The sequence below is a fragment of the Episyrphus balteatus genome, chromosome 3, assembly GCF_945859705.1.
Source record: "Episyrphus balteatus chromosome 3, idEpiBalt1.1, whole genome shotgun sequence".
In the NCBI taxonomy this organism is placed as follows: domain Eukaryota; kingdom Metazoa; phylum Arthropoda; class Insecta; order Diptera; family Syrphidae; genus Episyrphus; species Episyrphus balteatus.
The window spans coordinates 26504407-26530193 of NC_079136.1; the positions used below are offsets into that span (position 1 = coordinate 26504407).

The 25787-nt window shown below is 28.8% G+C and overlaps 2 protein-coding genes across 2 annotated transcripts in view; one reads left to right on the forward strand and one right to left on the reverse strand.

Moving 5' to 3' along the window:
• LOC129913715 (transient receptor potential protein) overlaps positions 1 to 25787 on the reverse strand; it is a 67202-nt gene that overhangs the window by 14360 nt on the left and 27055 nt on the right. Inside the window, exons 2-5 of the mRNA XM_055992521.1 lie at positions 4406 to 4600; positions 4103 to 4343; positions 3883 to 4025; positions 104 to 305 (exon numbers count right to left, since the gene is read on the reverse strand). Of these exons, the coding sequence (XP_055848496.1) occupies positions 104 to 305; positions 3883 to 4025; positions 4103 to 4343; positions 4406 to 4548 (729 nt within the window). The 5' untranslated portion in view covers positions 4549 to 4600. The remainder of the gene's footprint in view (positions 1 to 103; positions 306 to 3882; positions 4026 to 4102; positions 4344 to 4405; positions 4601 to 25787) is intronic.
• Positions 16406 to 25787, forward strand: part of LOC129913714 (uncharacterized) — a 30291-nt gene continuing 20909 nt past the window's right edge. Inside the window, exon 1 of the mRNA XM_055992520.1 lies at positions 16406 to 17323. The gene's annotated coding sequence lies outside the window, so the exon portion shown is untranslated. The remainder of the gene's footprint in view (positions 17324 to 25787) is intronic.

A 25787-nucleotide genomic window follows, 5' to 3' on the forward strand; every position in this document is an offset into this window, starting at 1 on the left:
TGAACAAACCTAAATCGAATCATGACATCAAAGAAGTCCTTTTTTCTCTTGATGGCCGGTGTTTTTTTTTTGTATAAAAAATAACAGTAAGTAAGATACTTACCGTATATTCCGCGCGAAATTCTGATTCCATTGCCTGAAGGCGTTTTAATTCCCAGGACAATTCAAAGGCCGTTAGTACTGGATCTCGGGAGCTAAGTGCTATAAGGGAACTGGCAGACAAAGCCCGAAATGCATTGATACGAGATTGTGAATGACGCAAAGAGTCGGTCTCTTGCGATGTAACACAATCATCACAGCCACATCTGTAGAAGAAGAATTATTCACACACACGCACACACAGAAGCCAAGGTGTGTTGTAGCAAAAAAAAGACAAATTATGTTAATTTAATTTAAATATGATTTTTGTAAAAGTTGAGGGTTTCATATCAAAAATATTTTATTTTTATGTTTATGTTTATGTTTTTGTAGCATTCGCTTGTGTGGTTTTTTGAGGTGGTTTATGCAAAAATTAATGAACATGAATGAAAACAAATTATTTTTTTAGTAAAAAATGAATATCCATAACATATTCTGAAAAAATGTACCTAGATATTTTATTTTATTTTTATGAACGCCAACGAATATTTTAACTTTTAACAACTTGAAAATAAGTTTCGGGGGCTTTTGTTCTTGAATAAAAGCATTGTAGGTGTTTTATATGCGGCTTATGAGTTTTATGCTCTTAATATTCGTCTGCTCCATATTACCAAAATCATCGCATAAACAAAACATTATATACAATTTTGTTTAAAACAAAGTACTCCTATGGGTATGACTGCTGGTAGACTTTGATAAAGCGCACTTTTGGTCATGATAGATGTATTGTTAGGAATGATAGACTCTTACACAAAATTATAAAAATTATGATGTTCCTGTTTTTCCATTAAATTAATCAGCACTGTACCCAAAACAATATTGCAGGAATCGCAATGAAATCAATTTGATCAAGAAATTGTTGCGGTACCACCAAGTTGTAAAAATTAAAATACACGTTTGTAGTTTTAACAGGGTTGGTGTCAAAATTCTGCTTTTTAAAATTGTGTTTTACAAAGCTCGAGCTGTTTTATTTATTTATTTTTTTTAACATTTTTTTTTTTTTTGCTGGATTTTTGTATAAACATCCTCCCACTTATTCTACCTAAAATATTACAGAATAACAAAATATTTTTAAGTACCTATATGTAATTTTTATTCCTGCTTAAAATTTACTGCTAATATTTGCTTATATTTGATAACTTACTTTTGTGTCAATTTTTACAATAGCTATTCATTTTTATTTGATAAATTAATAATTTCAAAATATTAAGAAACATTTAAATGTTAAAAATTTTCGAAAAATAAAAAAAAAAAAACAACAGAGATTTTTTTTGTGTGTTCTAATTTTGAAAAGCAAAATTTTAAAATACCACATAAAAAACAGGTGAATTTTGAAAAACTGAATTTATGTTCAAAAAACGGAAGTTTTAAAACCCGAATTTTGACCCTCTACGTTATATCTCCGTTGCCTATTACGATGCGATGTTTCTAAAAATTCTTCGAAAGTCTTATGATTGTTGAGACAATATACCTATGATGTGAAAATATTTGCAATATTTTTCCACAATAATAGCAATGTATTTGTATATTCTACACCATCTTGAAGTAAATGTTTCAACCAAAGAATGATACATTTTAAAATTTTCACAGCGCAAAAAAGATTTTTATAAAATTAGCCTATTTTTCCGAAAAATAAAATCATAATAAATTATATAGTTTAAAAAAAACTAAAAATATCACGCACTAAAAACTATAAAATAATTTAATTGACTTATTGGAAATGGTTAGATCAAAAAGCGTCGAGCGTTTTGTTCAAACTTTAAAAAAATACGTCTTATTATGATTGAGAGTAGGGATGTTTCGACCCCCAAAGTTAGTTAGTTAGTTAGTTAGTTAGTTAGTTAGTTAGTTAGTTAGTTAGTTAGTTAGTTAGTTAGTTAGTTAGTTAGTTAGTTAGTTAGTTAGTTAGTTAGTTAGTTAGTTAGTTAGTTAGTTAGTTAGTTAGTTTAATTTTGACGATTTTTCTCAATATTTTTGAGGTTATGTAAAATAAAATGCACGACTGGATCGCACGTACCTGCTCTTATAGTTCACAGTACATAAAAATTAGCTAACCGATGAAAATTTACTGATTTGATTAGATATCAGAAAAAAAAATGTACAAAATAATTATTTTTTTTATCTGTTTCATTTTTTTTTTTTTATTTGAATACTCAGAATCATTTAGAAAAATCTGTCTATAAAGTTTAAATAAAATCGGGCCTTCAATGAAATATACACAAATAACAAAAATGTCAGTTTTCGCAAAAACGGCCAATGCCATATTTCCACTATCCGCAATATTTGAGAAAATCTGAAAACGCAGTTATTTTAGAAAAGCCTGCCATTGCACCTTAACATACATTTCCAATACTACTCTACTTTTGTTGAAAAATCTTCATTAATTAACATTTTTTGAAAAAAAAAAAACAGAGATTTTAATGCGGTCTTAAAAAATACGGCAAATAGGGACGACATTTTTTAGTTTTTTTATATATGGCTTTACCAAAAAACTAACTTAAACAACTTTGGACTTTCGTGGCCACTGTAATAAAGAACCAATTTTCCTTAAAATACAGCAATCGCTTTGTTTTATCAAAATCTAGGAGCGATATTTTCTATGTGTCTTAAAAAAAATGTCATGACCAAAAAAGACTATGATTCATTTAATTTGAAAAGAAAAAGATTTTTAAGTTCATTTTTTGGTGTTTTTTTGCGTTTTTTGGCCAAATTTTTTTTATTAGAAAACATTAAAAAAAAATAAAATATATCGCCCCTATATTTTGATGAAACGAAGCGTTTGCTATTTAATTTTTCAAAATCGGACAAGTCACAGGACATTGGCTGCAAAGTTACTGTCATATTTTTTGCACGTAAAAAAAAATAGAGTTTAAACTTAGTTTTTCAAAAGAAGTTGTTTTAAATATTGAGCCACTTTTGATTCTATTCAGAATGCTTTTTTTATGTATTCGACTTGTTTTATTGCAAGTGCAAGTGAAATTGACCTTCTAGCAATATTGATATGAATCGATGGCCTCTGGGGCACTTATTAAATCATACATTTTACTTAAATCATACTCTTTTCTGCAAAAAACATATTAAAAACCGATATAACATTTACTCTATATCCTGTGTGTTTGGTAAAATTTTAATTTAAAACCCCGTTGTATCTACGTCATAAACATAATCATAACATTTCAATTTAGATTATATAAAGAATCTGTCACAGTTGTTCTATTTGAAATCAACTTAACTCTTTTGTCAACTTTGCCCATGCAAACATATCATCTGACACGACTATCTTCTCTCATACTATAAACTGACTGCTGATGCAATGAATTGATTCTAGAATCGACACCTTTTCATTTCTATTGACATCAAGCAATGTCCAGCTCTCTTATAATATAAGCAAACAACACTAATAGCCAACATTTCATAAAACCTTTTGAAAATTCGCACATCAACGTCATCATAGACTCTATGCAATGTTGTGAGGATTACATTTTGGCTTAGTTGTTAACTCAAAAACCGGAACAGTAACGCAACGTTGCAATACCAAAAACACCTGAAGGGCACGTTCATCAATATTTGCATGCAAAATAAATTTACGTGATTTTCAATGCAATTTCCGCATGACGCGAGGGTGAAAGAAAACTTGATGATGGAACTGATGATGATGATGATGATTATGATTTCCAATGAAATTCAAATACAATTTTGTGTGATGAAGGAAGGAAAAAAGGACGACAATGGACTTCTACTTACTTGACATCATGTGGCATTGGCAATGTTGCTCCACGATCTAATAGTACTTTTAGAATTTCATAGTTGTTACGATGGGCGGCCAAAATTAGCGGAGTAATGTCGGGTGTAAAAGTGGACTTGGACCGATCAACTGCTTCCCAACTCTAATATATTTAAAAATTATTATTTTTTTAAATTTCTTAAATTAAAAATATTATTTAAGATATAGGTATTAATTTACATAAGGTGTTCCTTCTTTATGATGTGTTTCTTCCCATAGCAAAAGTTCTTCAACTGCTTCAACATATTCTTCAGAAATGGCATGCAATAATGCATCACCCACATCAATGCCCTCCTCCAATAACAAAACAATCAAATCGAAATTTTCATTTTCAATTGCCGAAATCAACGCTGAACGATTCAGCGGATCTAAACAATTTAGATTGAACCTTTTTGGATCATCTTTGTGATCTTTAATAATACTGTGAAACAAAAAACATTGTTTATAACTCTTGCTTTTCTATAGAATTGAGTTAAAATAAACCTTTTGACACCAGGTAAATCACCACGTTCAGCTGCTAGAATGAAATTTTTTTCAACATCCGTTAGGACATATTCTTCAGACATAACAATGTCATAATCAAGCTGGCCTTTTTCAGCTTGATCGGCTTGATCTCCTTCCCCCATGGTTAAGGTTTATATTAAATTATTGGATGAGGAAAAATAATTATTATAGAGCCTGAAAATAAAAAAAAAATAAAAACATTTGTTAGTTAAGATATTTAAAAAAAAAAATTAAACATCCATTTTATTCATTTTCAAGACTAGGATGTGAAAATAAGATATCTTTTATCTAAAATATGGAGTAAAACTATTCCTTTTGCATTTTTTAAAACATATTTTTAAAAATTATTAATTACACTGGTCGGCAAAAAACTAAAAAAAGTCGGAAGCAAGAACTTTATAAGGTGATTTTGATTGACTTTAGTGTGCTGAATTCAAAACTGTTTACAGATTTTTTCTATCACGTCTAGTTTTTGAGCTATACTCATCACTATTTTCGCTATAAAGCTTCAAAAACTAATTTTTAATAGAGTTTTTTTTTATGTTTAGTCAAAAATATATATTTTCCGTAATATGTTGCTTTTTATAAGTCCAAATCAGAAGACGCAAGATGGAATTTGATTCAAAAAATCATTCATTACTTTGAAAAAAATAATCAAGATTTTGAGATATCTATCTTAAATTTCTTTTTTCACTATCTTTGAGAAAAAAAATTATTTTGAAAAAATATAAATACCTTTAGGACGTGTTAATATGGCGTTTTAAGATTGCATAAGTAGTTTTACAAAAAAAAAAATTAACGGTGATGTAATTCGATGTCAAATGTACCAAAAAAAAACGCTTTTTTGACCTATTAATATTCAATTATTTCAAAAACGTGACGTGCCAGTGAAATTTTGACTTCAGATTCGGACTCATCACACAAAATTCCTCTCGAAAAGTAGGGTTTGGTTCTTGCTCTATAACCGTTGCCGACCAGTGTTATTTTATTAAATTTTCCACAAACTCTAAGCATTCATTTAGGCTCAATTTATTCAGACTCCATTGAATTAAAGTGGCCTTCTAAAATGCAAACTTTTAAAATTTGTATTAATTGGGCCTTAGTGTTTAGGGTTATAAACAAAGTCAACCCAATTATGGAGTTTTGAGGCAGAGCAAAATTTTTTGAACTTTTTTTCATTAAAATTGGACTTCCTCATTTAAACATGGCTACCCTATATATTTCCAGACTTTGATTTTGATACCAAATTGAACCATTAACACGATGTTTGGCACTAGTTTTAACCATTAACTCAATGGACTGAGTCATGTTAAAAAAATAAGCATCGGAAGTTGCCGTTTTAGATGCTTTCGATCCAAAATCTGGTAGACAATCTGGTGCATTATTGGGGTGAAGCTTATTTCTGTAAATCTTTTTAATAGACATTTATGCATCTGTTTCTTAACGTTTGATTTATCAAAAAGATCAAATGCTAAATTTTGAAAAAGATATGTAGGTATCCAAAAATTATAGTTATCTTTTTTCAAAAGTTTGAATGTGAAAATTTATTTTTTATAAACAATTAACTTTGTTCTGTAAAAAATTAAGAAACTGAGCTTCTGGGTTAAAAATAAAAAAAAATACAAGTTGCTGTGATCGCAAATTTCTTTAAAATTTAAATTGGTGCTTTTTGCAAAGTTGAGACAATTTTTGTTTTAAGATGCTTTCTGATTAAAAACCACTTTTATACGTTGTTTTACTTGTATTCTAAAATTATCGTAAACGCAAAATCAATCCGAAAAATTGTTAAATTAAAGTAGTTTTTGTTGATTTTAAGTTATTTTTTCCCTCGGTTAAAGTGTTATACAGGGTGTCCCAAAAGTAATGGATCAAACGAAATATGCTGACAGGCCAACTTTAGGGCTCTCAGAATTTGGTAACTTGTTCATCCCAAATTCTTACGGTTTACGATGTAATGCAGTTTTTGTGAAATTTCGAAAAATCCCGACTTGGAAACAGTATTTTGCTTCCTCCGCTCATAATTGATTTTTGTTTTTTACAATTCTTTCACTAAAACATTGCTTAATAACAAGAAATAATTAAATAAACAAAATATTTTTTATTTCATACGCCATTTTGCTGCAAATTAATTAGCAGTTCCATGTTTTATAAAAACTCAATTTCTTACTTTTTTTTTAGAGCAACATCCCGAAAAAAATTTGTATGGTGTGACACTGGTTTTTTATTTTGAAAACTTGCCTTGTTATTGCAGTTTTCAAAAATGTATACAAAATTCCAAAGTTGAAATTAGAACAAAAGATATTACAATTTGAATGCATAAAAACAGGGCTTTTCAGAGAAAAATAACAAAGAAAAATAAACACATTTTCTCGACTGTTGTTTGTTTATTTCTTTTTGAATTAAAGCCTCAATTTTCGTTTGTAATTTTGCTCTGAAAATCAATGTTTTTATGCATTCAAATTGTAATATCTTTCGTTCTAATTTCAACTTTGGAAATTTGCATACATTTTTGAAAACTGCAATAACAATTCAAGTTTTCAAAATAATAAACCAGCGTCACACAATACAAATTTTTTTCGGGATGTTGCTCTAAAAAAAAAGTAAGAAATTGAGTTTTTATAAAACATGGAACTGCTAATTAATTTGCATCAAAATGGCGTATGAAATAAAAAATATTTTGATTATTTAATTATTTCTTGTTATTAGGCAATGTTTTAGTGAAAGAATTGTAAAAAACAAAAATCAATTATGAGCGGAGGAAGCAAAATACTGTTGCAAAGTCGGGATTTTTCGAAATTTCACAAAAACTGCATTAAATCGAAATCCGTAAGAATTTGGGATGAACAAGTTACCAAATTCTGAGAGCCCTAAGGTTGGCCTGTTAGCATATTTCGTTTGATCCATTACTTTTGGGACACCCTGTATATGTATACAAATTACAAAATCAAACGAAATATACTAGTAGACTAATTTAAAGACTCTCAGAATTTAGTAAATTGTTAATCCCAAATCCTTGCAGTTATTTTGAAATTTAAGGAAATCCCTACTGTGCAACAGTATTTTGCTTTAGTTTCAAGTTCAATAAAAACTTAATGTCTTACTTTTATTTCAGAGCAACACGCCGAAAAAAAATTTGTATGGTGTGGTACTGGTTTATTATTTTAAAAACTTATTGCAGTTTTCAAAAAAGTATAAAAGTATCCAAAGTTGAAGTCAGATCGAAAGATATTAAAATTTTAGTTTTAACAAAACATGGTTTTCAGACAAAAAAAAACCGCCAATGCTACTGAAAATATTTTGATGCAAAGTATTTTATTATTATTTTACTAATTTTCTCAAGAAAAAAACATTTTTTATTTGGAAGATATTTCGTTTTTAAGACTTAAGTTGAAGGTTTTCTACTTTTAACTTATAGGTACCGAAGTTATCAAAAAATATATAAAAAAGGTTGCTAACTTTTTCGATACGAGCGATTGGTTTCAAGATATAGCAAAGTGTTGAAAATATAGGTTTTTCCCATTAAATTCTTAAACAGTTAATTTGATTCCAAAACGCTTAATGCTGCTTGATTTCGATAAATCTATTGGAAACCGATGTTTTGTCAGATACACGGCCTTTGTCAGCTTTCATTTTTGAAAATGTCATCTTTTTTAAGAGATGACTCTTGAGTCAAAAGCGTATTACTCGTAAAAGGCATGGTTTTTAAAAAATAATGGTCTTTTATAGACAGAAATATTTCCTAGAAAAAGTTTCTTGCATCAAAAGGGAGACAGGTCCTTTTTTTAGATATAAACTTTAAGAAATTGCAGTAGGTAATTACTAATATTTGTTATTTAACCTAAAACTTGATTAAAAAAAAATTCATTTTAATACATTCGTGAAATATCTAATTAAGCAGAGATATTTTATTTAATTTGGACATGACCCTGTTTTGATGCAAGGTCCTCAATTACTGCCTTAACTCAATGCAAGAGAGTGATTCCATATAGTCTTCCTCGTTTTTCTTATTTTTATATTTTTTTTTTTTTTTTAAAGTGGTAAGTTGTTCAATACAACTCTTTTTCATTCGTATTGATTTTGCATATATAATTGTATCACTATAATAATTAATAGCAAACAAAATTGTGCATATCGCTGTACATAACAATTTTCCAATAGAAGCCACACAAATGATTGTTTTTTTTTTTCACAAATCTTGTTTCATAACAAAAAGTCCAAGTTTTGTTTGATTTTTTTTAAACACTACCACAAATCATTTTAGTTTTTTTTTTTTAATTTTTTTAATAAAACTTACGAAATAGTAAATTTCTTATCCAAAGTTATTATAGTGTTTTTCTTTCATCTGGATAAAATATTGTAGCTTTTTCTACAAGTTTCTTTATATCTTAAAATTACGAAGAAGATTATCCATAAAAGTGTATAGTATCCTTTGAATTCTGTTTATTTTTGTGAGTTTTATATATCAAAAAGATCCTTGCGCTAGTTTGTATTCAAATAGAAACACGTTCAAAACGGACGAAGAAAATAGAAAAAAAGAAAGAAAACGTAAAAACCGAAATAACAAACAACGGAAACCGAAACCAATCCACGCGAATACTAATTAAGGAAGAAAGGACTCCTTCCTTCAATAGTTTTCCTATCAACGCATTTACACAAGCTAAGAATATTCCAGTATCCAAAATGGTAGAGTATTAGTAAGTCTTCCTTAGACTCAAGGTACTTAAAAGGGTTTTCTTTTTTTTTTTTTTGTTCCGATGTTCTTACTATCGGAATCCGCGAAGAACTGAAGAATTCAAGACTTGTGTTCGAGGTATAGGGCTCTAATTACATTAGCGAATAGAATTAAATTCAATAACTTTTTTCAGTTTTTTTTTGTACTATTTTTCCTATGATTTTTGCTGTTATTGTTGTTTTTTTTTTTTTAGTTGGCCTCTATAGACTTTTCATTGACTTTATTGCAAATATGCACTTTCTAGTGAAATACTAAAACAAGGCTGGTCACTTTAACTGTATGAATTAGGGATGAAAATTTGTATGTAGAGGGGTTGAAATAGTGCATTCGGTTCAGTAACCCTATGCGGAATTGGGTTTCAATTTGTGCATTGAATTTTATAAGGGCATGGAAAATAAAAACGACTTAAAAATGTAGAGGTTTTCTATTTATGTTAGCTTAGTGAGCTTCTATTTTACTCATTCAATCACATCATAATCTATGAAATTTATATAAAAGAAAAGAAAAAGTTTATGATTTAAGATTTTGATAGACTTATTTTTTTGAAGGGCTTCCTCGTGAAATCGATTTTGGCTAAAAAAGCAATGCAATTGATCGATAACGTGTCGTTGTATTGTATAAAAAAGGCTTAAACTGTCATTGGTTTTGATTTTTTCGTTTCAACTTTCGTTGATGTTGAAGAATGTTTCCTATGCTCTATAAGCATTAAGGGCTTTGAATCAATGTTCTGCCGATTTTGACGACATTTAAAAATCTTTGTAGCAGAAAAGGAATTTTTTTGTTATTGAACTCAAGGTAAAGTGCTAGAAATGAAAAGAGGAAAACTTTCTGTCACGTTTTTAAGTCCATAATAATATTATGGTAGGTTGTTTGTATAAAAATGTTTTTGCTTTATATTGATTTGATTGCTATTCAGACAAAACTTGGTCTGGTTAGTGATAGTATTTTAGATATTTTCGGAGATTTTTTCTATGCTGAAATATATTAAGAAAGACAATACTCCAGAAGAAACCCAAAATACTATTAACTGGTATTCACCCAAAAGCCCGACGTAAATGTCTATTTAATGACCATTTAATTATTTAGGAGCAATCTGGTACAAAGTAAATAAAATTTTGTTCCTGTTATACATTTACATATGTAGTTGAATTTATTTGAGTTATTGATAGTTCATGCAATTTTACCCGCATTCGGTTTTATCATGTTTAAAGATCAAAGATCTTTTCTGTTTTCCATGTTCAATATCTAGAAAAGCTCACAACATAAAATTAAACTTCATATATGTATAAAAAAAAATCGAAAATTTGTTTTTTTCTCTTTTGTTGAATAGTTTTTCTTAAATGTTAAAAATTGTGGAGATTGTTTTTCTTCACGAAAACGGTCATATTTTTAATTCATTCATTGATTTTTAATAAAAGTGTCTTATATTCTTTTTGAAATTTGAAAGATTTTTAGTTTCTATTTGAGTAAGATTTTTTTTAATCAACAATTTCCTTTAACCCTCTAATGCATACTAACCCATATATGGTTTATCGATTTCATATCGATATATTCCCGTTATATTGCACCAAATGTCAAAAATGTCACCAAATATTAAAACTTTGTCTATTTTTTTATAAATAACCGGTTTTTATTATCAGTAAGAAAGTCGTGATTCTGAAATAAACTCATTGTTTCAAGAGCATGCCTAAAGTGCAAATCAGTGAATAAAACTGTGTACTTTTCTGTACTTTTCCAGTGTTTTTTTTTTTAAATAAATATGTAAGTTGCATCCAATTAAAAATAAGTTTCGTATGTACGGAGTTTGTTTTTTCTTTTTATAATAATTTTTGTCTTTTTTTGGCGTTTTTTCCAAAATACCATATATGGGTTATCATGCGTTGGCGACTTACATTACTGATTTTTGTGGGGTTTTAATTTTTTTTTTTTGTAAAATGAATTCGAAGACTTTCTATGGAAAAAATAAGTGTGTAAATGCTAAAACTGATGATGGCTTTCGAAGTGATGACGATCTAGCTTCAGATTCTGGCCCTTATTAACATCAAACAAGCCATCTCCGAGCACTTATGCAAATCTGTAATAGCTACAATGTCACGAAAAAGAGGATGCCCTTCAACTTTGGCAGGTGATAAAAGCAGAGATGGAACAAAACAAAGGGGAGGGGGTTATACAAGTCAAGAAAGTCCATCCCCATCTTATCCCGAAACTTCAATTCACTCACAACAACCGAAGGTAAAAGTGCCAACTGGAAACATCAACCATATCCCTGAATGGCAAAAAAAATACGCCAATATGTCAAATTTACGGACTGAAGACCTACACAATGGGTGATATGCATAAAAACGTAGTACTTACTTAAAGTAAAAGATGAAAGTAAATACTATAAATTCTAGTAAAAGGTAAAATTCATAGTATATACTTAATTTCGTATGCATAAAAAAAAGTACCTGCTAGCAGGCAAATACTTTTAGTATATACTGAATTCATCCAAGTAAATACTAGAATTCACCCAAAAATTATAGTAAATACTTTTTTTTAGATTGTTTGTATTCGTTTGGTGTTTACAAATAAATTGTTTTGGAAGTTATAGGTACGGTTTAATCCATTACAAATTTACTGTTTCTAAGTTTTAGTTTGTGAACATCTGTTCGTGCTATTTTGTGAGTCAAAAGTAAATCAGCAGCAGAGATGAGTAGCAATACGAAAGATTTGTCAATAAGCCAAATGCACTTAGCTTTTGTGCGAATTTTAAAAGTGCATAATGTAGTTATGAGTAAGTCACAGCAACCCTCTATTAAAAAAGGTAAGGCGGAGGCTATACAAATATTTATTAATGAATACAAATCTGAAACTGGGGCGACACTAAACGAAGAACCACACGAACCAAAGTAATTTTTGAAGGTTTTTTGAGTGAACTCGAATCTGAAGTCAGAAAAAATTGATTTGCCTCCGTTTTTGAAATATTACCGTTATAAAATGACCAAAAACGTAATTTTGGCCGTTTTTAATGCTATATTTTTATGTGAGGTAATTTATTAAAAACAAATTTCTAACGGTTCTATATTTTTTTTTTTTTTCCAAAAACTGTTTAAATCTTTCCGATATCTTTTTTATTGCCCGAGATTTCTTAAGTTTAAGTTAATTAGTCAAAAACAAACTTAACTTTATTTAAAGTTTAAGGGCGAAATTCATAGTTGTTACTCAAGTTAAGATTTTTCTCAACTTGAGCATTGACTTGAGAAAATATCTCAATCAAACTCACAATGAAATTTGACTGATTTGGTTAAACTGTCATCTAAAATAAATATTTTTTTAATTATTCGCTATCATTTTTTTCCTTTAATGTTATATCGTTAAATCGCGTCAAACACAAAATCAAATCGATACCGAATTTTTAAAAAAATACATTTTTATATGAGAGTTTACGTAAATTAGTCAAATTTCTTTGTGAGTTTGATTGAGAAAAATATTTTCTCAAGTCAATGCTCAAGTTGAAAAAAATCTTAACTTGAGTAACGACTATGAATTCCGCTCTAAGTCACTGATCAACAAGATTTTTGCCACAATAACCAAAATATACTTTTCTGAAGGTTTTTGGTGTGCTGAGGTTGAATCCGAAATCAGAAAAATTCTATTAGCATCCGTTTTTGAAATATATATACTACCGTTATACAAAAAAAAAAAAAACATTTTTATAACGGTAATATTTCAAGAACGGAGGCTAATAGAATTTTTCAGGTTTCGGATTCGACCTCAGTACCCCAAAAACCTTCAGAAAAGTATATTTTAGTTATTGTGGCAAAAAAAAAAGAAAGTTTTGGTTGACCAGTGCTGTCTTTGAGCTAAAGATTTATTTCATCTTAAGATATCGCGGGTAATCAAACAGATATCGGAAATATTTAACGAGGTTTTTAAAGAAGGAAGCTCTTCTTCTTTGTTTGTAATGAATTACCTCTTGTGGCAAAAACCTTGCTGATCAGTATTTTTATTTTACTGGAAATTACTTACCAATAAAGTGTTCACTTAACCAATTCACATTTTCCCTTTCAAAACGATAAAGTTGTTTATAATTTGATTCAAAACCCGGTCTTCGATTTTTATAGACTTTTTGGGAATTTAATACGTACAAATTCTGCCATTAGAAAAAAAATGAACAACCCTATTTTAATAAATATCAAGAACCGATTGCCTCAAATGTGACTTAATACTGCTATTCATTATTTCCACGGCTTCATATACGGTGTTAAAATAAAAAAAGTATATGCTATGAGATTTACAAGTTGGTATTTTGTAACCTTGAAAAAATCTAGTAATTCCTAAAGTAAAAAAGTACTTATTAGTTTTTATGCATACGGAATAAAGTATTTACTGAAAAAGTTCATCCAAAAAAGTAGTTACTATGACTGATAGTAAATACTTAATTTTCAGCATTTACTTGATTTTTATGCATATCAAAAATAGTATATACTTGAAAACTCTCTAGTAAAAGCATTTACTTTTTTTATGCATATCACCCAATGTGTAGAAAATAGAATGTGTAAAATGATAAAAGAAAGAGTTTGAATAAATTCCATGAATAAGGAAAGTCTATAGTAATAAAAACATACTTTACAAAACATACCTTGAATGCATACTAAACCATATATGGGTTATTAATTCTTTTTTTCTGGAAATCACCTTGCTGCATACTAACCCATATATGGTTTATGTTTCTAAAAATGTATGTACAAAAAATAAAAATTTCTATGTAATACCTTTCTTCGACCCCTACTAAAGCTAAAAAATTGTTAAAAAAATTTTTATTTCATTTCGTTCATAATTCATGCAGTAGGGGGTTAAGAAAAAATTATTTTTAAAAATGTTTTCACTTGAAAATAATCTCTCAAACTGATATGAAGGTAACTGTAATATTTTTTACCTTTTTTTGTCACCTTATATAAAGTTATCAAGTTATTTGAATTTTGTAATAAAAGTACCTTTAAAATTGTTTAAGCTGAATATTTTTTACAAAATCTCATCATACAGAGTGAAAGAATTTTAAGTGTGCAACTGCATTCAAAGATTGTGGCCTTTCTAATCCTGAAATTGATACAAAACGAGGGAGATCCAATACAGTTGTTCATGGCATTTTAAGGTTATGTAGATGAAACTTATGGAACAATTTAAATAAAAAACTTACAACACGTCAAGTTCAAATGATAACCTATTTTTGTCACAAACTAAGGTCAACTTTGTCTTGAATGTTTTAACCCGATCGTTGGACAAATTTTAAAAGCCAACTTAAACCAAGGAATTAAAAAATAAATTGCACGACTGGGGTCCCACGTACTTGCTCTTATGGTAAAAGTTACTCTAATGTAAAAACTTTTCATTGAACAAAATAAGGGAAAATTTAAAATTTGATATTTGCACGGAATTTCATAAGTGGTGCAAAAAAAAAAAATAATAATAATTAAATACCGCTTTAAATGATCTTTTACAAAAAACTAAGTATGCCATTTTATTACTTGCATAAAAAGATATTTTTAGAAAACAAAATTTCGAAAATCGTTGGAGCCGTTTTTTAAAAAAAATAATTTTTTATATATAAAAGATCTTTAACATTTTTCAAAAAAAAAAAGTTGGTATGCCATTTTGAAGAAATAATTAATTTACACATTAAAACAAAATTTCAAAATTTTTCATTGATCCGTTTTCAAAAAATTGATTTTTCAAAAAAAAAAAAATTGAAATATTTTTTAAAAATTCAAAAATGCGTTTTTTGAAAATTTTTTAAAATTTTTATATTACCTTTACTTAAACACTTTTGTATAAAAATTTTCATTTAAATCGGGTTAATTTTGTACGAGATATTCAGAAACAAAAAAAAAAACCGTTCTATGACAGGTAAATGACAGAAAATATTTTTTTTATTTCAAAAGTTGGCTCTTATGTGTAGTACTACACACAAAAATTTTAATCAAGATCGTTAGAGCAGTTTTTGAAAAAAATTAACTTTTCTATTTCCGTTATATGGCAGGTACCGTTAGTTTTCGTCATAAAAAAAATTTCCCCTCTAGAGAATCACCAAAAACTGCTAACTACCAAGTTTGAAGATAATCACTTCACTCGTTTAAGCTGCAGCTCCAGATAGAGACAGACACACAGACAGACAGAATTGCCGGACCCACTTTTTTGGCATTCTCTATCATCGTAATGTCATGTAAAATTGTTATCTCGAGTTCGATTTTTTTTACGAATCCTAAACTTGCCCTATAGTACCTATATCGCAAGTAAAAAATGTTTTACAGCCTTATGTGCCATGAATTTATTATTATCATTTTATTTAAGAAAAAAACAAAAATACTTAATGTATAAGGTTTAAAAATTCCAACTTGTAGAGAAGTCGACTTGACCCACTATTATTCTGAAAGCCTCAATAATCATCGTTATAAGATATAGGGGCCCTTAATATTTTACCTACAAATATGTATATGAGACTTCTAATTTTCTAACATTTCATACAAATTCAAATACCTACATAATTTGCTATCTGATAACACCTTTAAAGGTTATTTATAAGGGGCCCAATACCTATTATACGATGGTTATATATTTTACGTTATTAGAAACAGGATACACGAGTGAATTGTAGGTATTAACATTATTAAATCATATTGTACACTCGGGCGTATGTGTAACATTTTTTTTTTAATGAATCAACTACTAACTTGGAATTACTGTAGAGTATTGGTATTTGTAAAATTTCAATGAATCCTTTGAAGAAACTAATGAGTAAAAATCTTTTTGGCCCATAAACATTAAAACATGAACATAGATGCATTACCCTATTCTAAAACAATTTCATTCAAAGTTTTTGAGCGCCATCTATTCCATTTCTTTGCAAAATACTAAATAACGGTTCTCACATTTAAATATTCCTTAAAGCTTTTTTTCTAAAATGAAAAACTTTTTCGCTTTTCCATCATTGAAACGTTTAAACTCTCTTAAAACACAAAATGCGTTCATTATCTTATTCCTTCCAATCTTCCATATATGTTTCCTAGTTCCTAATCTCCTCAAACACTCTCATAAAGCTTTTTCATTGTATCACTCTATTTTAAACTCTTCAAAGAGCATTTACACTCTCATCAAACTCAAAAATTCCCCTTAAAATTTTACTCTTTCACTAGCCCTGATAGACAAAACCACACAAACGTCCAACAACATCCCTTGTTTCATCAACACTCTGTGTGTGTCTCCTGCAAGAATTTACTTGCTCCAAATATTGAAACAAAACCAGCCAAACCATTTCTCGGCCAACGGCCTAAAAACTCGCTTTCAACGTTACTGCGCTCTCAGTTTCCGTTGGCGGGTGTAACCACGCGAATCTCAATACCGTAAATAACGTCCTTCACCGTCTATAGCTTTTTTTTTCTGCATTGCCAAGGATTCTTTTTATATTCCTGTAGTATATTTGTATTTTTTCTGTTTGCTTTTATTTAAAAAAATAAATTTAAATAAAACAACAACAATTTGAATTAGTTTCCAATTCATTGAAACTGCATAAAATCTATTTCCGTGTGATTCAAAAAAATAAAATTTAAAAAAAAAATACAAAAATTAGTGTATTTTTATTTCCACGCCACGCATATCTGCATATTTCTATCTATATACCTACATAAAAAACTGCAAATTCTTGTGAAGCGTTTTTTATTTTATTTTTTTTTTACTGCGAGTAAAATTAAAACGAAAAACAACAACAACACAAAAAAAATACAAAAAAATTGTCCGGTTCTATTTTTAGTGGCCTCTCTAATGAGTGTGAATACGAAATAATTTTCGAGAAACTGAGACTTTAGCATTTTCGTAGTACTTTGTCGTTCCAGTTCGTTTTTTTCTTGCTTCTTCATTTACGTTTTTTTGAATTTCTTGTTTTTGTGTAATTTACTGTGAAAAGTGAGATAACTTCCATCCCTTAAACTAGAAAGGTCTACACGCCAACTCAAAAAAAAAAAAAAAAACAAACAAACAAAAAAATAAAACAAAAAAAAAACAGGGATGGGTGGTGCGCACCTTTCGTTCATTCAAGCACTCAAAGGAACTGGATTTAAGTGAATCGGATTTGAAGAACCCACAAAAAAACCCTAGTCTTCTATAGTCTCTAGTTTCGACTAGAAATTCTGGTAATTAATCTATTTGTTTAATTTAAATATAAAATTATCTAATTAACATGCCAACTTTTCTCTTCTGGCTTAAGTAGGTGAAAATTGTTTAATTTCAAAAATTGTTTATCAAAAATAATGTATATCAACATCAACAAATAAATAAAAAATATTTCAAAGCAAAAATGTAGACATCATTCCTCCACTTGGGGTAGATTGTATAAATTCTGTCAGTTTTTTTTTATATTCGAATAAATTATTTATGTTTTTCTTTTGTGGAATTACGAAAATAAATGGCTACTGTGGAGAGTTGACAGCGGCCAATAAGCCACAGACAGACTAGGTTGTTAACCTCAAAATTTCGGCGACTCGATATTGATTGGAATTATTACATACAATTATTTCGAACTTACCCTTGGGAATTCGCATGGGAGTCTCATGTGTCCATTCATATTTGCGAATGGAATTTTTGATTGGAATTCGAAGAAAAAAGAAGAAAAAACAATTTCTTGATAAATTTTTATTATATAGAAAAAAATTCCTTTTCATTTTACTCGATATATATATAGAATTTTGTATTATCCTTAAGCAACAGGTAATGCATATCTATATAGAGAGAATGCATCAGCAAAAAAAAAACAAAAAAAAATAGGATTGACTCAAGGCATCTGCGCTTTAAGGAAGAGGGTGTAAATTTAATTCACCGAAGAAGCAAAACAAACAATAAAAATAAAAAGGAATTTCATTATATCAAAGGAAATTTTTTTCATTGCTGTTTGATAGCTTTTGTGAGATAGTAAAAGTTCAATTTCATTTATTTGCAAAAACAAAAAAAAAAAAAAATAATTAATCGGGCGTAGTAAAAGTGAAGACAATATAGTAAAGGTTTTGTGATTGAGGTTAATTTATGAAAATTATACAAAATAAAAAATATATTCATAACTAATTGAAAATTTTAATTATATTTATGAATAATTTTGTCTTAATTGCATCATCTGTTTTTTTTTTTATTTAAAAAAAAAATTAACATTGAACTGAATTTGTTCAAAAATAAACTTATACATGTGCTATTACATACTGTTTTAACATTTAAGCGAAATTATTAAAAAATGTTTTGTTTTCTAAGACTTTTTAATAACTAATAGGTTATCTCCGAATGGAAAAGTCTACCAATATTTAAGACAAAGAAGAGACGCCATAAAAAAAAGTAGCCACAATCTTAGATTTTTAAGGATTTGGCTAATAGTAAAGAATTTGTGTAGGTACTTATGTGCAGCGATAGCTATTAAATTATTCTGTTAAAATTTTTGGTTTTTTTTATATTTCTAGTTTTTTGGCCGTAGTTTGAGTTTAGAGTTTGTGAGAAGAACAAAGCAGAAGGGCCTTTTTCGATTTTTTTTTTTTTTTTGTGTTATTTCAAATAAAAATGCATACTAGAAAACAATGTCTGTACGTCTATGCAGGGGCGGATTTACCAGAAGGCTGAGTAGGCTGGAGCCTAGGTCGGCAGATTTTAGGGGCGGCAAATTTGGGGACCGTTCTGTTCACCTCATAAAAGTCAAAAAGATTTTTCCATGACGACTTTCAGATGTCTTGCAGAAAGAATTCTGTAAAAAAATGTTCCAATAACTTTTTTCTCCCATTAGTCATTGCACATTCCATATAAAACAGCAAGTTCGCCGCCCCTCAACAAGTAATTGGCATCTGCGCCTTTTGCCCATACTTTGTATGAGAAAATCCACTATACTACGTAAGTGATGGTTTGTATACTAAAATGACTAGCTCTGGGAGCTACAATTTGTCTTAAATTAGAAATTTATCTTGGCAGTCCCCCTTCACTCTTCGCTCCTCTTTCCTATGACACGATAATTGCTTTACTTAAGCCTCAATGTTGGCGTCCAGAGCGAGTCGTTTTTTGTGTCGTTTTAGTACAAACGACTTACGTAATAGGGGTGAATGTATTCCCATTTTCCCAGTAACAACCCATACATGCCAGTTTAACTACTTGGTTGGAGGCTACGAACTGGCAAGTTTATACAGGGTGATTCAGAAGTACTTTACCTAAAAGCTGGAATATGTAGGTTGAGTCGAGACAAGAAAAATATCGTATGAGAGGGGGGGGGTACTATTTCCCTTTTTTTTAGCGGGGAGGGGCAATTTAAAAACAAATTGACTTAATTTTAATAAAAAAATTATTAAAAATCAACGGTTACACCTACAAAAAAGTTCTATATCTTTTTGTAAAGCCAAAGCCCTAGTCCTCTATAAAAAATTCAAACAAACATTTTATGGCACAGTTTTTGAGAAATTAATTTTTAAAATCCAAATTTTGAAAAAAAAAATTTCAAACTAATTTTTTTCAAAATTATATGTAATAATTTAGTTTTTAAAATTAAATGCTCTTAATTATTTTAAAATAGAAAAAAATCGATGTTTGAGGTACCTTTTTTAAAAAAATTTAAATTAAAAATTGTAAATTTATACTAATTTGAAGGCGCTTTGTATTTTTTCGAACAAAATGCATACATTGCAGATGAATTTCGATCGGCAATAAGATTTTACATGCCAAAGTTTGTGAAACAGATAAAATAGAGACAAAAAATATCACCATTATTATATTAATTATGATTAATATTTATTTTCAGTAATGAATTTTGGAAAAAGAATACATCTTCTTAACTTAAAATATATTTTGTATTGAATTTAAATATATTTGTATTATCTTTGTATAAAATTCTTATTAGATATTAATATAAAAAGATTAAATTTTAATATGCAATACTTGAAATTTAATACATTTGGTATTAAATTCTAATATAAACTGAATTATTTTTAATACAACTATATTAAGTTTTACCTAATACATGTTGTATTAACTAAAAAATTTTAATATTTGTCATGTATTAAATTTCAATACAGTTTTGGTGTAGAATCATATGTAACCCAGAAAGTATTAAAAAATAACCCAGAATCTTTAACCGTGTATGTTAGTTTACTTGTAGATTTAAAGAGCTGACTCTGCATTATAAATTTAAACAAAAATTTTGATGTTGGGGAAGAGCCGACATTTAGGGTAAAATTTTATAAAATGAAAGTTTTTTTTTTTTTGTTATTTGACTTTTTTGAGATTGCTTTGAGCGCATTACGTCTGCAAAGTTAGGGTCAATGTGGGTAAATGTAAACAATTTCATGTCTTTTTTTTCTTTTGAATTTAGATTTTAATATGATTTTACGGAACAACTTGACAGGTATCTTCAAATGCAAATATGAAATGATGGCAATTCTTCTTTATAAATTTAAACAAATATTAACCAAAGTTTTAAATTGCTGTCAAATATGGCAAGTTTACAAATACCCCACCATGTTTGTGTTTTTTTACAAATTCGGGGTAAATGTAAACAGTGGTTTAAAATTTAGAATTTCCTCTTTATCATATGGATAACGACTTGAAAAACGTTCAAGAAGGTATTTGAAAAAAACTTTTTCAAATTCCAATAAAAGTTTTTGTTTTCTTCCTTTGATTCTTTATATAGGCACCCAATATGCATCCTGAGCAGCTCTGAACGTCATATTTTTATTTTTTTTACGTCAAAGACCGATTTTGCAACATCATTCACTGAAAACGATGTTTTGGCTACTTTAAAGTGTTACTCCGTGGCACTTTAGCAATAGTAATTGACTAAAACTACTTTATTTTTATTAAAACCAATAATTTCAGCAAAAATATATGTTTACATTTACCCCCAGAATACGTTGTTTACATTTTCCCATCATGAAAAATATTCTGGGGTAAATGTAAACACATGAAAATCGACATAAATGTCCTGTATTTTAAAATTTGTTTGTTTCACATAGAATCTACATCAAAATTCGAAACTAAAAAGTATTTGCAAATTGTACTGACTTAATTGAATCTGCAAAAATTTTTAATACTTCTGAAAGACTAACGACTTGTTTGGCACTTTAAAAAATTATCTTTCACGGAAAATACGCTCGTCGAATGAATTATCTCTTGACAGCAATGAGTTTGACGTATAAGTTAAAAAATACATGCGTCCGCGATTTGTACTTATGTATGCATCAAAAAGATTTAACTGAAGCTTGTTATGAGCCATGTTCTCATTAACCCCTGTTTACATTTACCCACATTGACCCTATATCAAAATCGCAGTTTTCGAGTAATTTGCTATAAAGTGAAAATGTGTATGAAAGGTACACTTTCTGAGCGAGATATAAAAATAAAAAATGAAGGGGCAAGGGCGGCAAAAACTGAAAAGCCTATACCTTGAAAATTTGTAAATCCGCCTCTGCGTCTATGCGTTCATTTGTATATATTTCCATAACCTAAAGGGGTTTACGTATTTTCTCCAAATTTGGTACAGATGTTTGTAATGGAATTATGAAACTTATTTTTGTTTAAGTTATCTTGCTCAGAACGTGTACGGCCCATACAAAATTTTTTTATATAGTACAGTATAGTGTATATTGAAACAGTTGCATCTATCCACAAGTTAATTAGTTTATGCAAAATTGCTTTGAGCTTTAAGAGTAAGCTCGAGAACTTTATTTTAAATATAGTTTTTTTTTTTTGTAAAATATGAATCTCATCTATTTTATTAGAGATAATTCAGTATCTCTTCAGAAATTAAAATACACAAGTACATAAGTCGCACGTACTTGTTCTTATGTTAAAAGTAACTCAAATTTTAAAACTCCATCTAGGAGAAGTCTTTAGGAATATCCAATTGTAGGGGAGAGTGGGGCACATTTGAACACTTTTTGCTTTCGCAGCTGCTTGAACGGAATATGTCCGTTTTCTTGATCTGTAAAGTGTACTAACATTGAACAGTAACATTGAACTTCAATTTAAAATAACGTTTGGTTAGTTAGACAAAATACTTATATTAAATATTGATGTTTAACGAATATAGGCTCTTATGTTCAAAAGTGCCCCATGTATGGGGCAGCTTTGAACATGGAAGGGGCACTTTTGAACAGCAGTATTAGTTTCGTTGTAATGAATAAATAACACTCAACTTTTTATTAGTTTTTTAATAAGAACATACATCACAAACTCAAAATTGATTATTATATCATATTCAAGGAACCAAAAAATAATAAAAACTTAGAAAAAATAACCTTAAAATTTAAACTATAGTAATCACATTTATTAGTTGAAAAGAAAAACAAAAAAAAATTAATTTAAAACATAATTTAGAAAAATGGAATTCATACCATTTATGCTTCTCAGAGTAAATTAGATTTATTTTGTAATCAACCTATATTTCTAGACATTAAATGCAAATGTTAACAGTGGATGTTCTTCATGTACCAGGAGCGTTAACACTGGTTAACAAAATAAAACTTTTTTTTTGTTGCCGAAACAAAAATATACTTTTCTGAAGGTTTTCGGTGTGCTGAACTCGAATCCGAAGTCAAAAAAAAATTAATCAGCTCCCGTTTTTGAAATATCACCGTTAGAAAATGCAGTACTTCGGACCTTTTTCTTGTATATAAGGAAAATTATTTGAGCATATTTAGTAACAGTTTTTATAAGAACTATTTTCCACCTTTTTCAATCTGTTTAAATCTTTCCGATATCTTTTTTACTGCCCGTGATATCCTCAGTTGTTTGGTATTTTTATAAATCTTATAACGTCATTATCTCCTTTATGATATATGAAGCCAAACCCACTTACTTCATTTTAAGATATCTCGGGCAATACAAAAGATATTAAAAAGATTTAAACAGGTATCGAAAGTTCTTATAGAAACCGTTACTAAATATGCTCAAACAATTTTCCTTATACCAAAGAACAAGGTCCGAAAAACTCAAAAAAAACGTTTTTTGCATTTTCTAACGGTAATATTTCAAAAACGGGAGCTGATTAATTTTTTTCTGACTTCGGATTCGAGTTCAGCACACCGAAAACCTTCAGAAAAGTATATTTTTGTTTCAACAACAAAACCCTTGTAAACCAGTGTAATTGGTGTAAGCAGATTGACTTTAATTTCTGTACCGCTTAAGCGGTATATAATCGAGTTCTCATCGAGATCATTCTAGTAGTCGTAGAACTTGGAGAATTCAGTCATTTTTTTTAATCTCCAATAATGTTGTACATATTTCCATTTTTTTCTTTAATTCTGCCCACAATTGATAGTTTCATTATTCTTTTTATAAGAACGTTACGATTTATTAAATGAAACACATTAAAGTTTCCTTAAAATGTCTGATACAAACTGCTGGGGTGGTTTTGAACATGTTCAAAAGTGCCCCAACACACTTGTTCAAAACCGCTCCAACTGTGTCAACGACATAAAATCTTAGTTAAATATTTAACATTAATATATTCATTCAAAAATTCACCGTGTTTTAGTTTAAAATTTACTAAACATTATTGCGTTTTGAAATCACGCACCAATTTTTTTTTAAACTCTTACAACTAAAAAACTGAAATAATACAAAACCACTATAAAAATCACCTTCCACCTATAAATCTGAAAGCCAGCTGAGATAACCAAGGAAAGTCATTGACGTATGGATATGGTGTTGACGGGTTCAAATATCGAATAACTTCTAAAAAAAAGATTGATAAACTAAAATGTTAGCAATGTTCAAATGTGCCCCGTGTTCAAAAGTGCCCCACTCTCCCCTATAAGAGTTATATTTTATTTAACATTCAAGATATGAGAAAGTTGCGAAATTATTTAATTTTGGCTGTATTGAAAAGAGGCCTTTTGTTTGTGGACTCTGCACTCTGAGAAAAAAAGGTAATATCGGAACTATTGAAGTAGTTAAAAAAAATGGTTATTTGTAACTACATATTTAAACGGTCCATCGAAGTACTCGTGATCTCCAAATTAACTATTAAATAATCAATTTTTACTATTTAAATAATTATATTTGACTATAGTACATTTATTTAAAATAGTTATCCCGGTTTAAACTATTAAAATAGTTATTTTTTCTCTGAGTGTGGTGGCGGATATGAAACTTTGAATGTGATAAATTAAGACCAAAAAAACACTGAAATATTCGGTTCTAAATTTTTATCAAGTATACATATTTTAATAGGTATTACCAAAATTTAATTGATAAAAATGTTTTTAACATTTTCTAAACCCTTTTTTATTTTTTTTGGCAAATTTTGTATGCCAAACAGAATTTTGAAAAGCATAATTTTGAAAGCTGAATTTTTACAGCTGAATTTTATTTTATGTAGTAGTTCCATGCTTCTTGTTTCGAAAGTATAGCTATTCGATATTTCCTATTCTTTTTGTTAAATACATACATAAATAATATTTCAAATGGGTGGTGATACGCCTTCTTAGTAGAAAATCTGAAATTTAAATTTTCTTTCTTTGTATAAGCCAAATTCCAAGACTCCACAATCATCAGAAGAGCTCAATAAAATCTGATGTTAATCCAGCAAAAATTGGCCGTATGCCCATCAAGTGAAAGAACTCTCAATTTTTAAATGTTTCCTTTGATTTCCTTTGTGTTAACTACCAGCTCTGCCATTCTGCCAAGTTTCAAGAATTTGCGATACTCAGAAATACTCTATTGCATTTGATCCGTTTTGAATAATTTCTAACATTTAAATGTTTCGTTGAGATGCCAATATTATATGTACTTTCCTCTACACTTCATTTGAGATTTAGAATTAAGTATACAGAAAGCCTTATCTACGAAGTTTATTTATGGATATTGCCTTGTTATAATACACTCCTTTTCATCAGAATAGGTACACAACTTTTCAAATGTTCAGTATTCGTTTTTTCCTCACAGTGTAGGAAAAATAATAATTTTTTGATGTCAAATCGTTGTTTAAGATGTTAGTAGAATCAGCAAAAAAAATAATTCAAAACGTGTGGTTATTTTTCTTGTTTCTCTATGGCAAAGCATTTCACATCGAAAAATTGAGTAATTTTTTTGTTTCATCATAATAGGTACACATAGAGAATGATGTAAAAGTGGTCCATGAAATGAATTTAAACCAAGTTCTTCTTAAAAATGTATTTTACTGATTTTGTTTTTTGTATAGTAAATAAAATAACAGAACTGTCCAGGAATTGCATTGTTAAAACTCTTTATGCAATCTATCTGAATCTCTTCCCTAAATTGTTAAATGGTGGGTTAGGAAATATTTTTGTCTTAAAATCGAATATCACAAATTTTATCAGTACGGGCTAGCCATTTCCAAACATTTTCAACAAGGTTCAGGGTTGTTTTCTATGGTAGATACTCAAGTACTTCCTAAATTTGCACTTCCTCCCAATATTTTACAGAGCATTTTTTGTGGTAGGAGGCGTGGTCCTGTTGAAAAATTCAGAATACTGGTTCACAAATACTAGAGAATTAAGGAAAAGTTTCTTGAATATGCATTTACAAATAATTGTGACCATTCTTCACGTTTAAAATTCATTATTTGTATTATCGTAGAAGATTACTTTCTTCCATGCCTTAACACTTCTTTTTTAACAA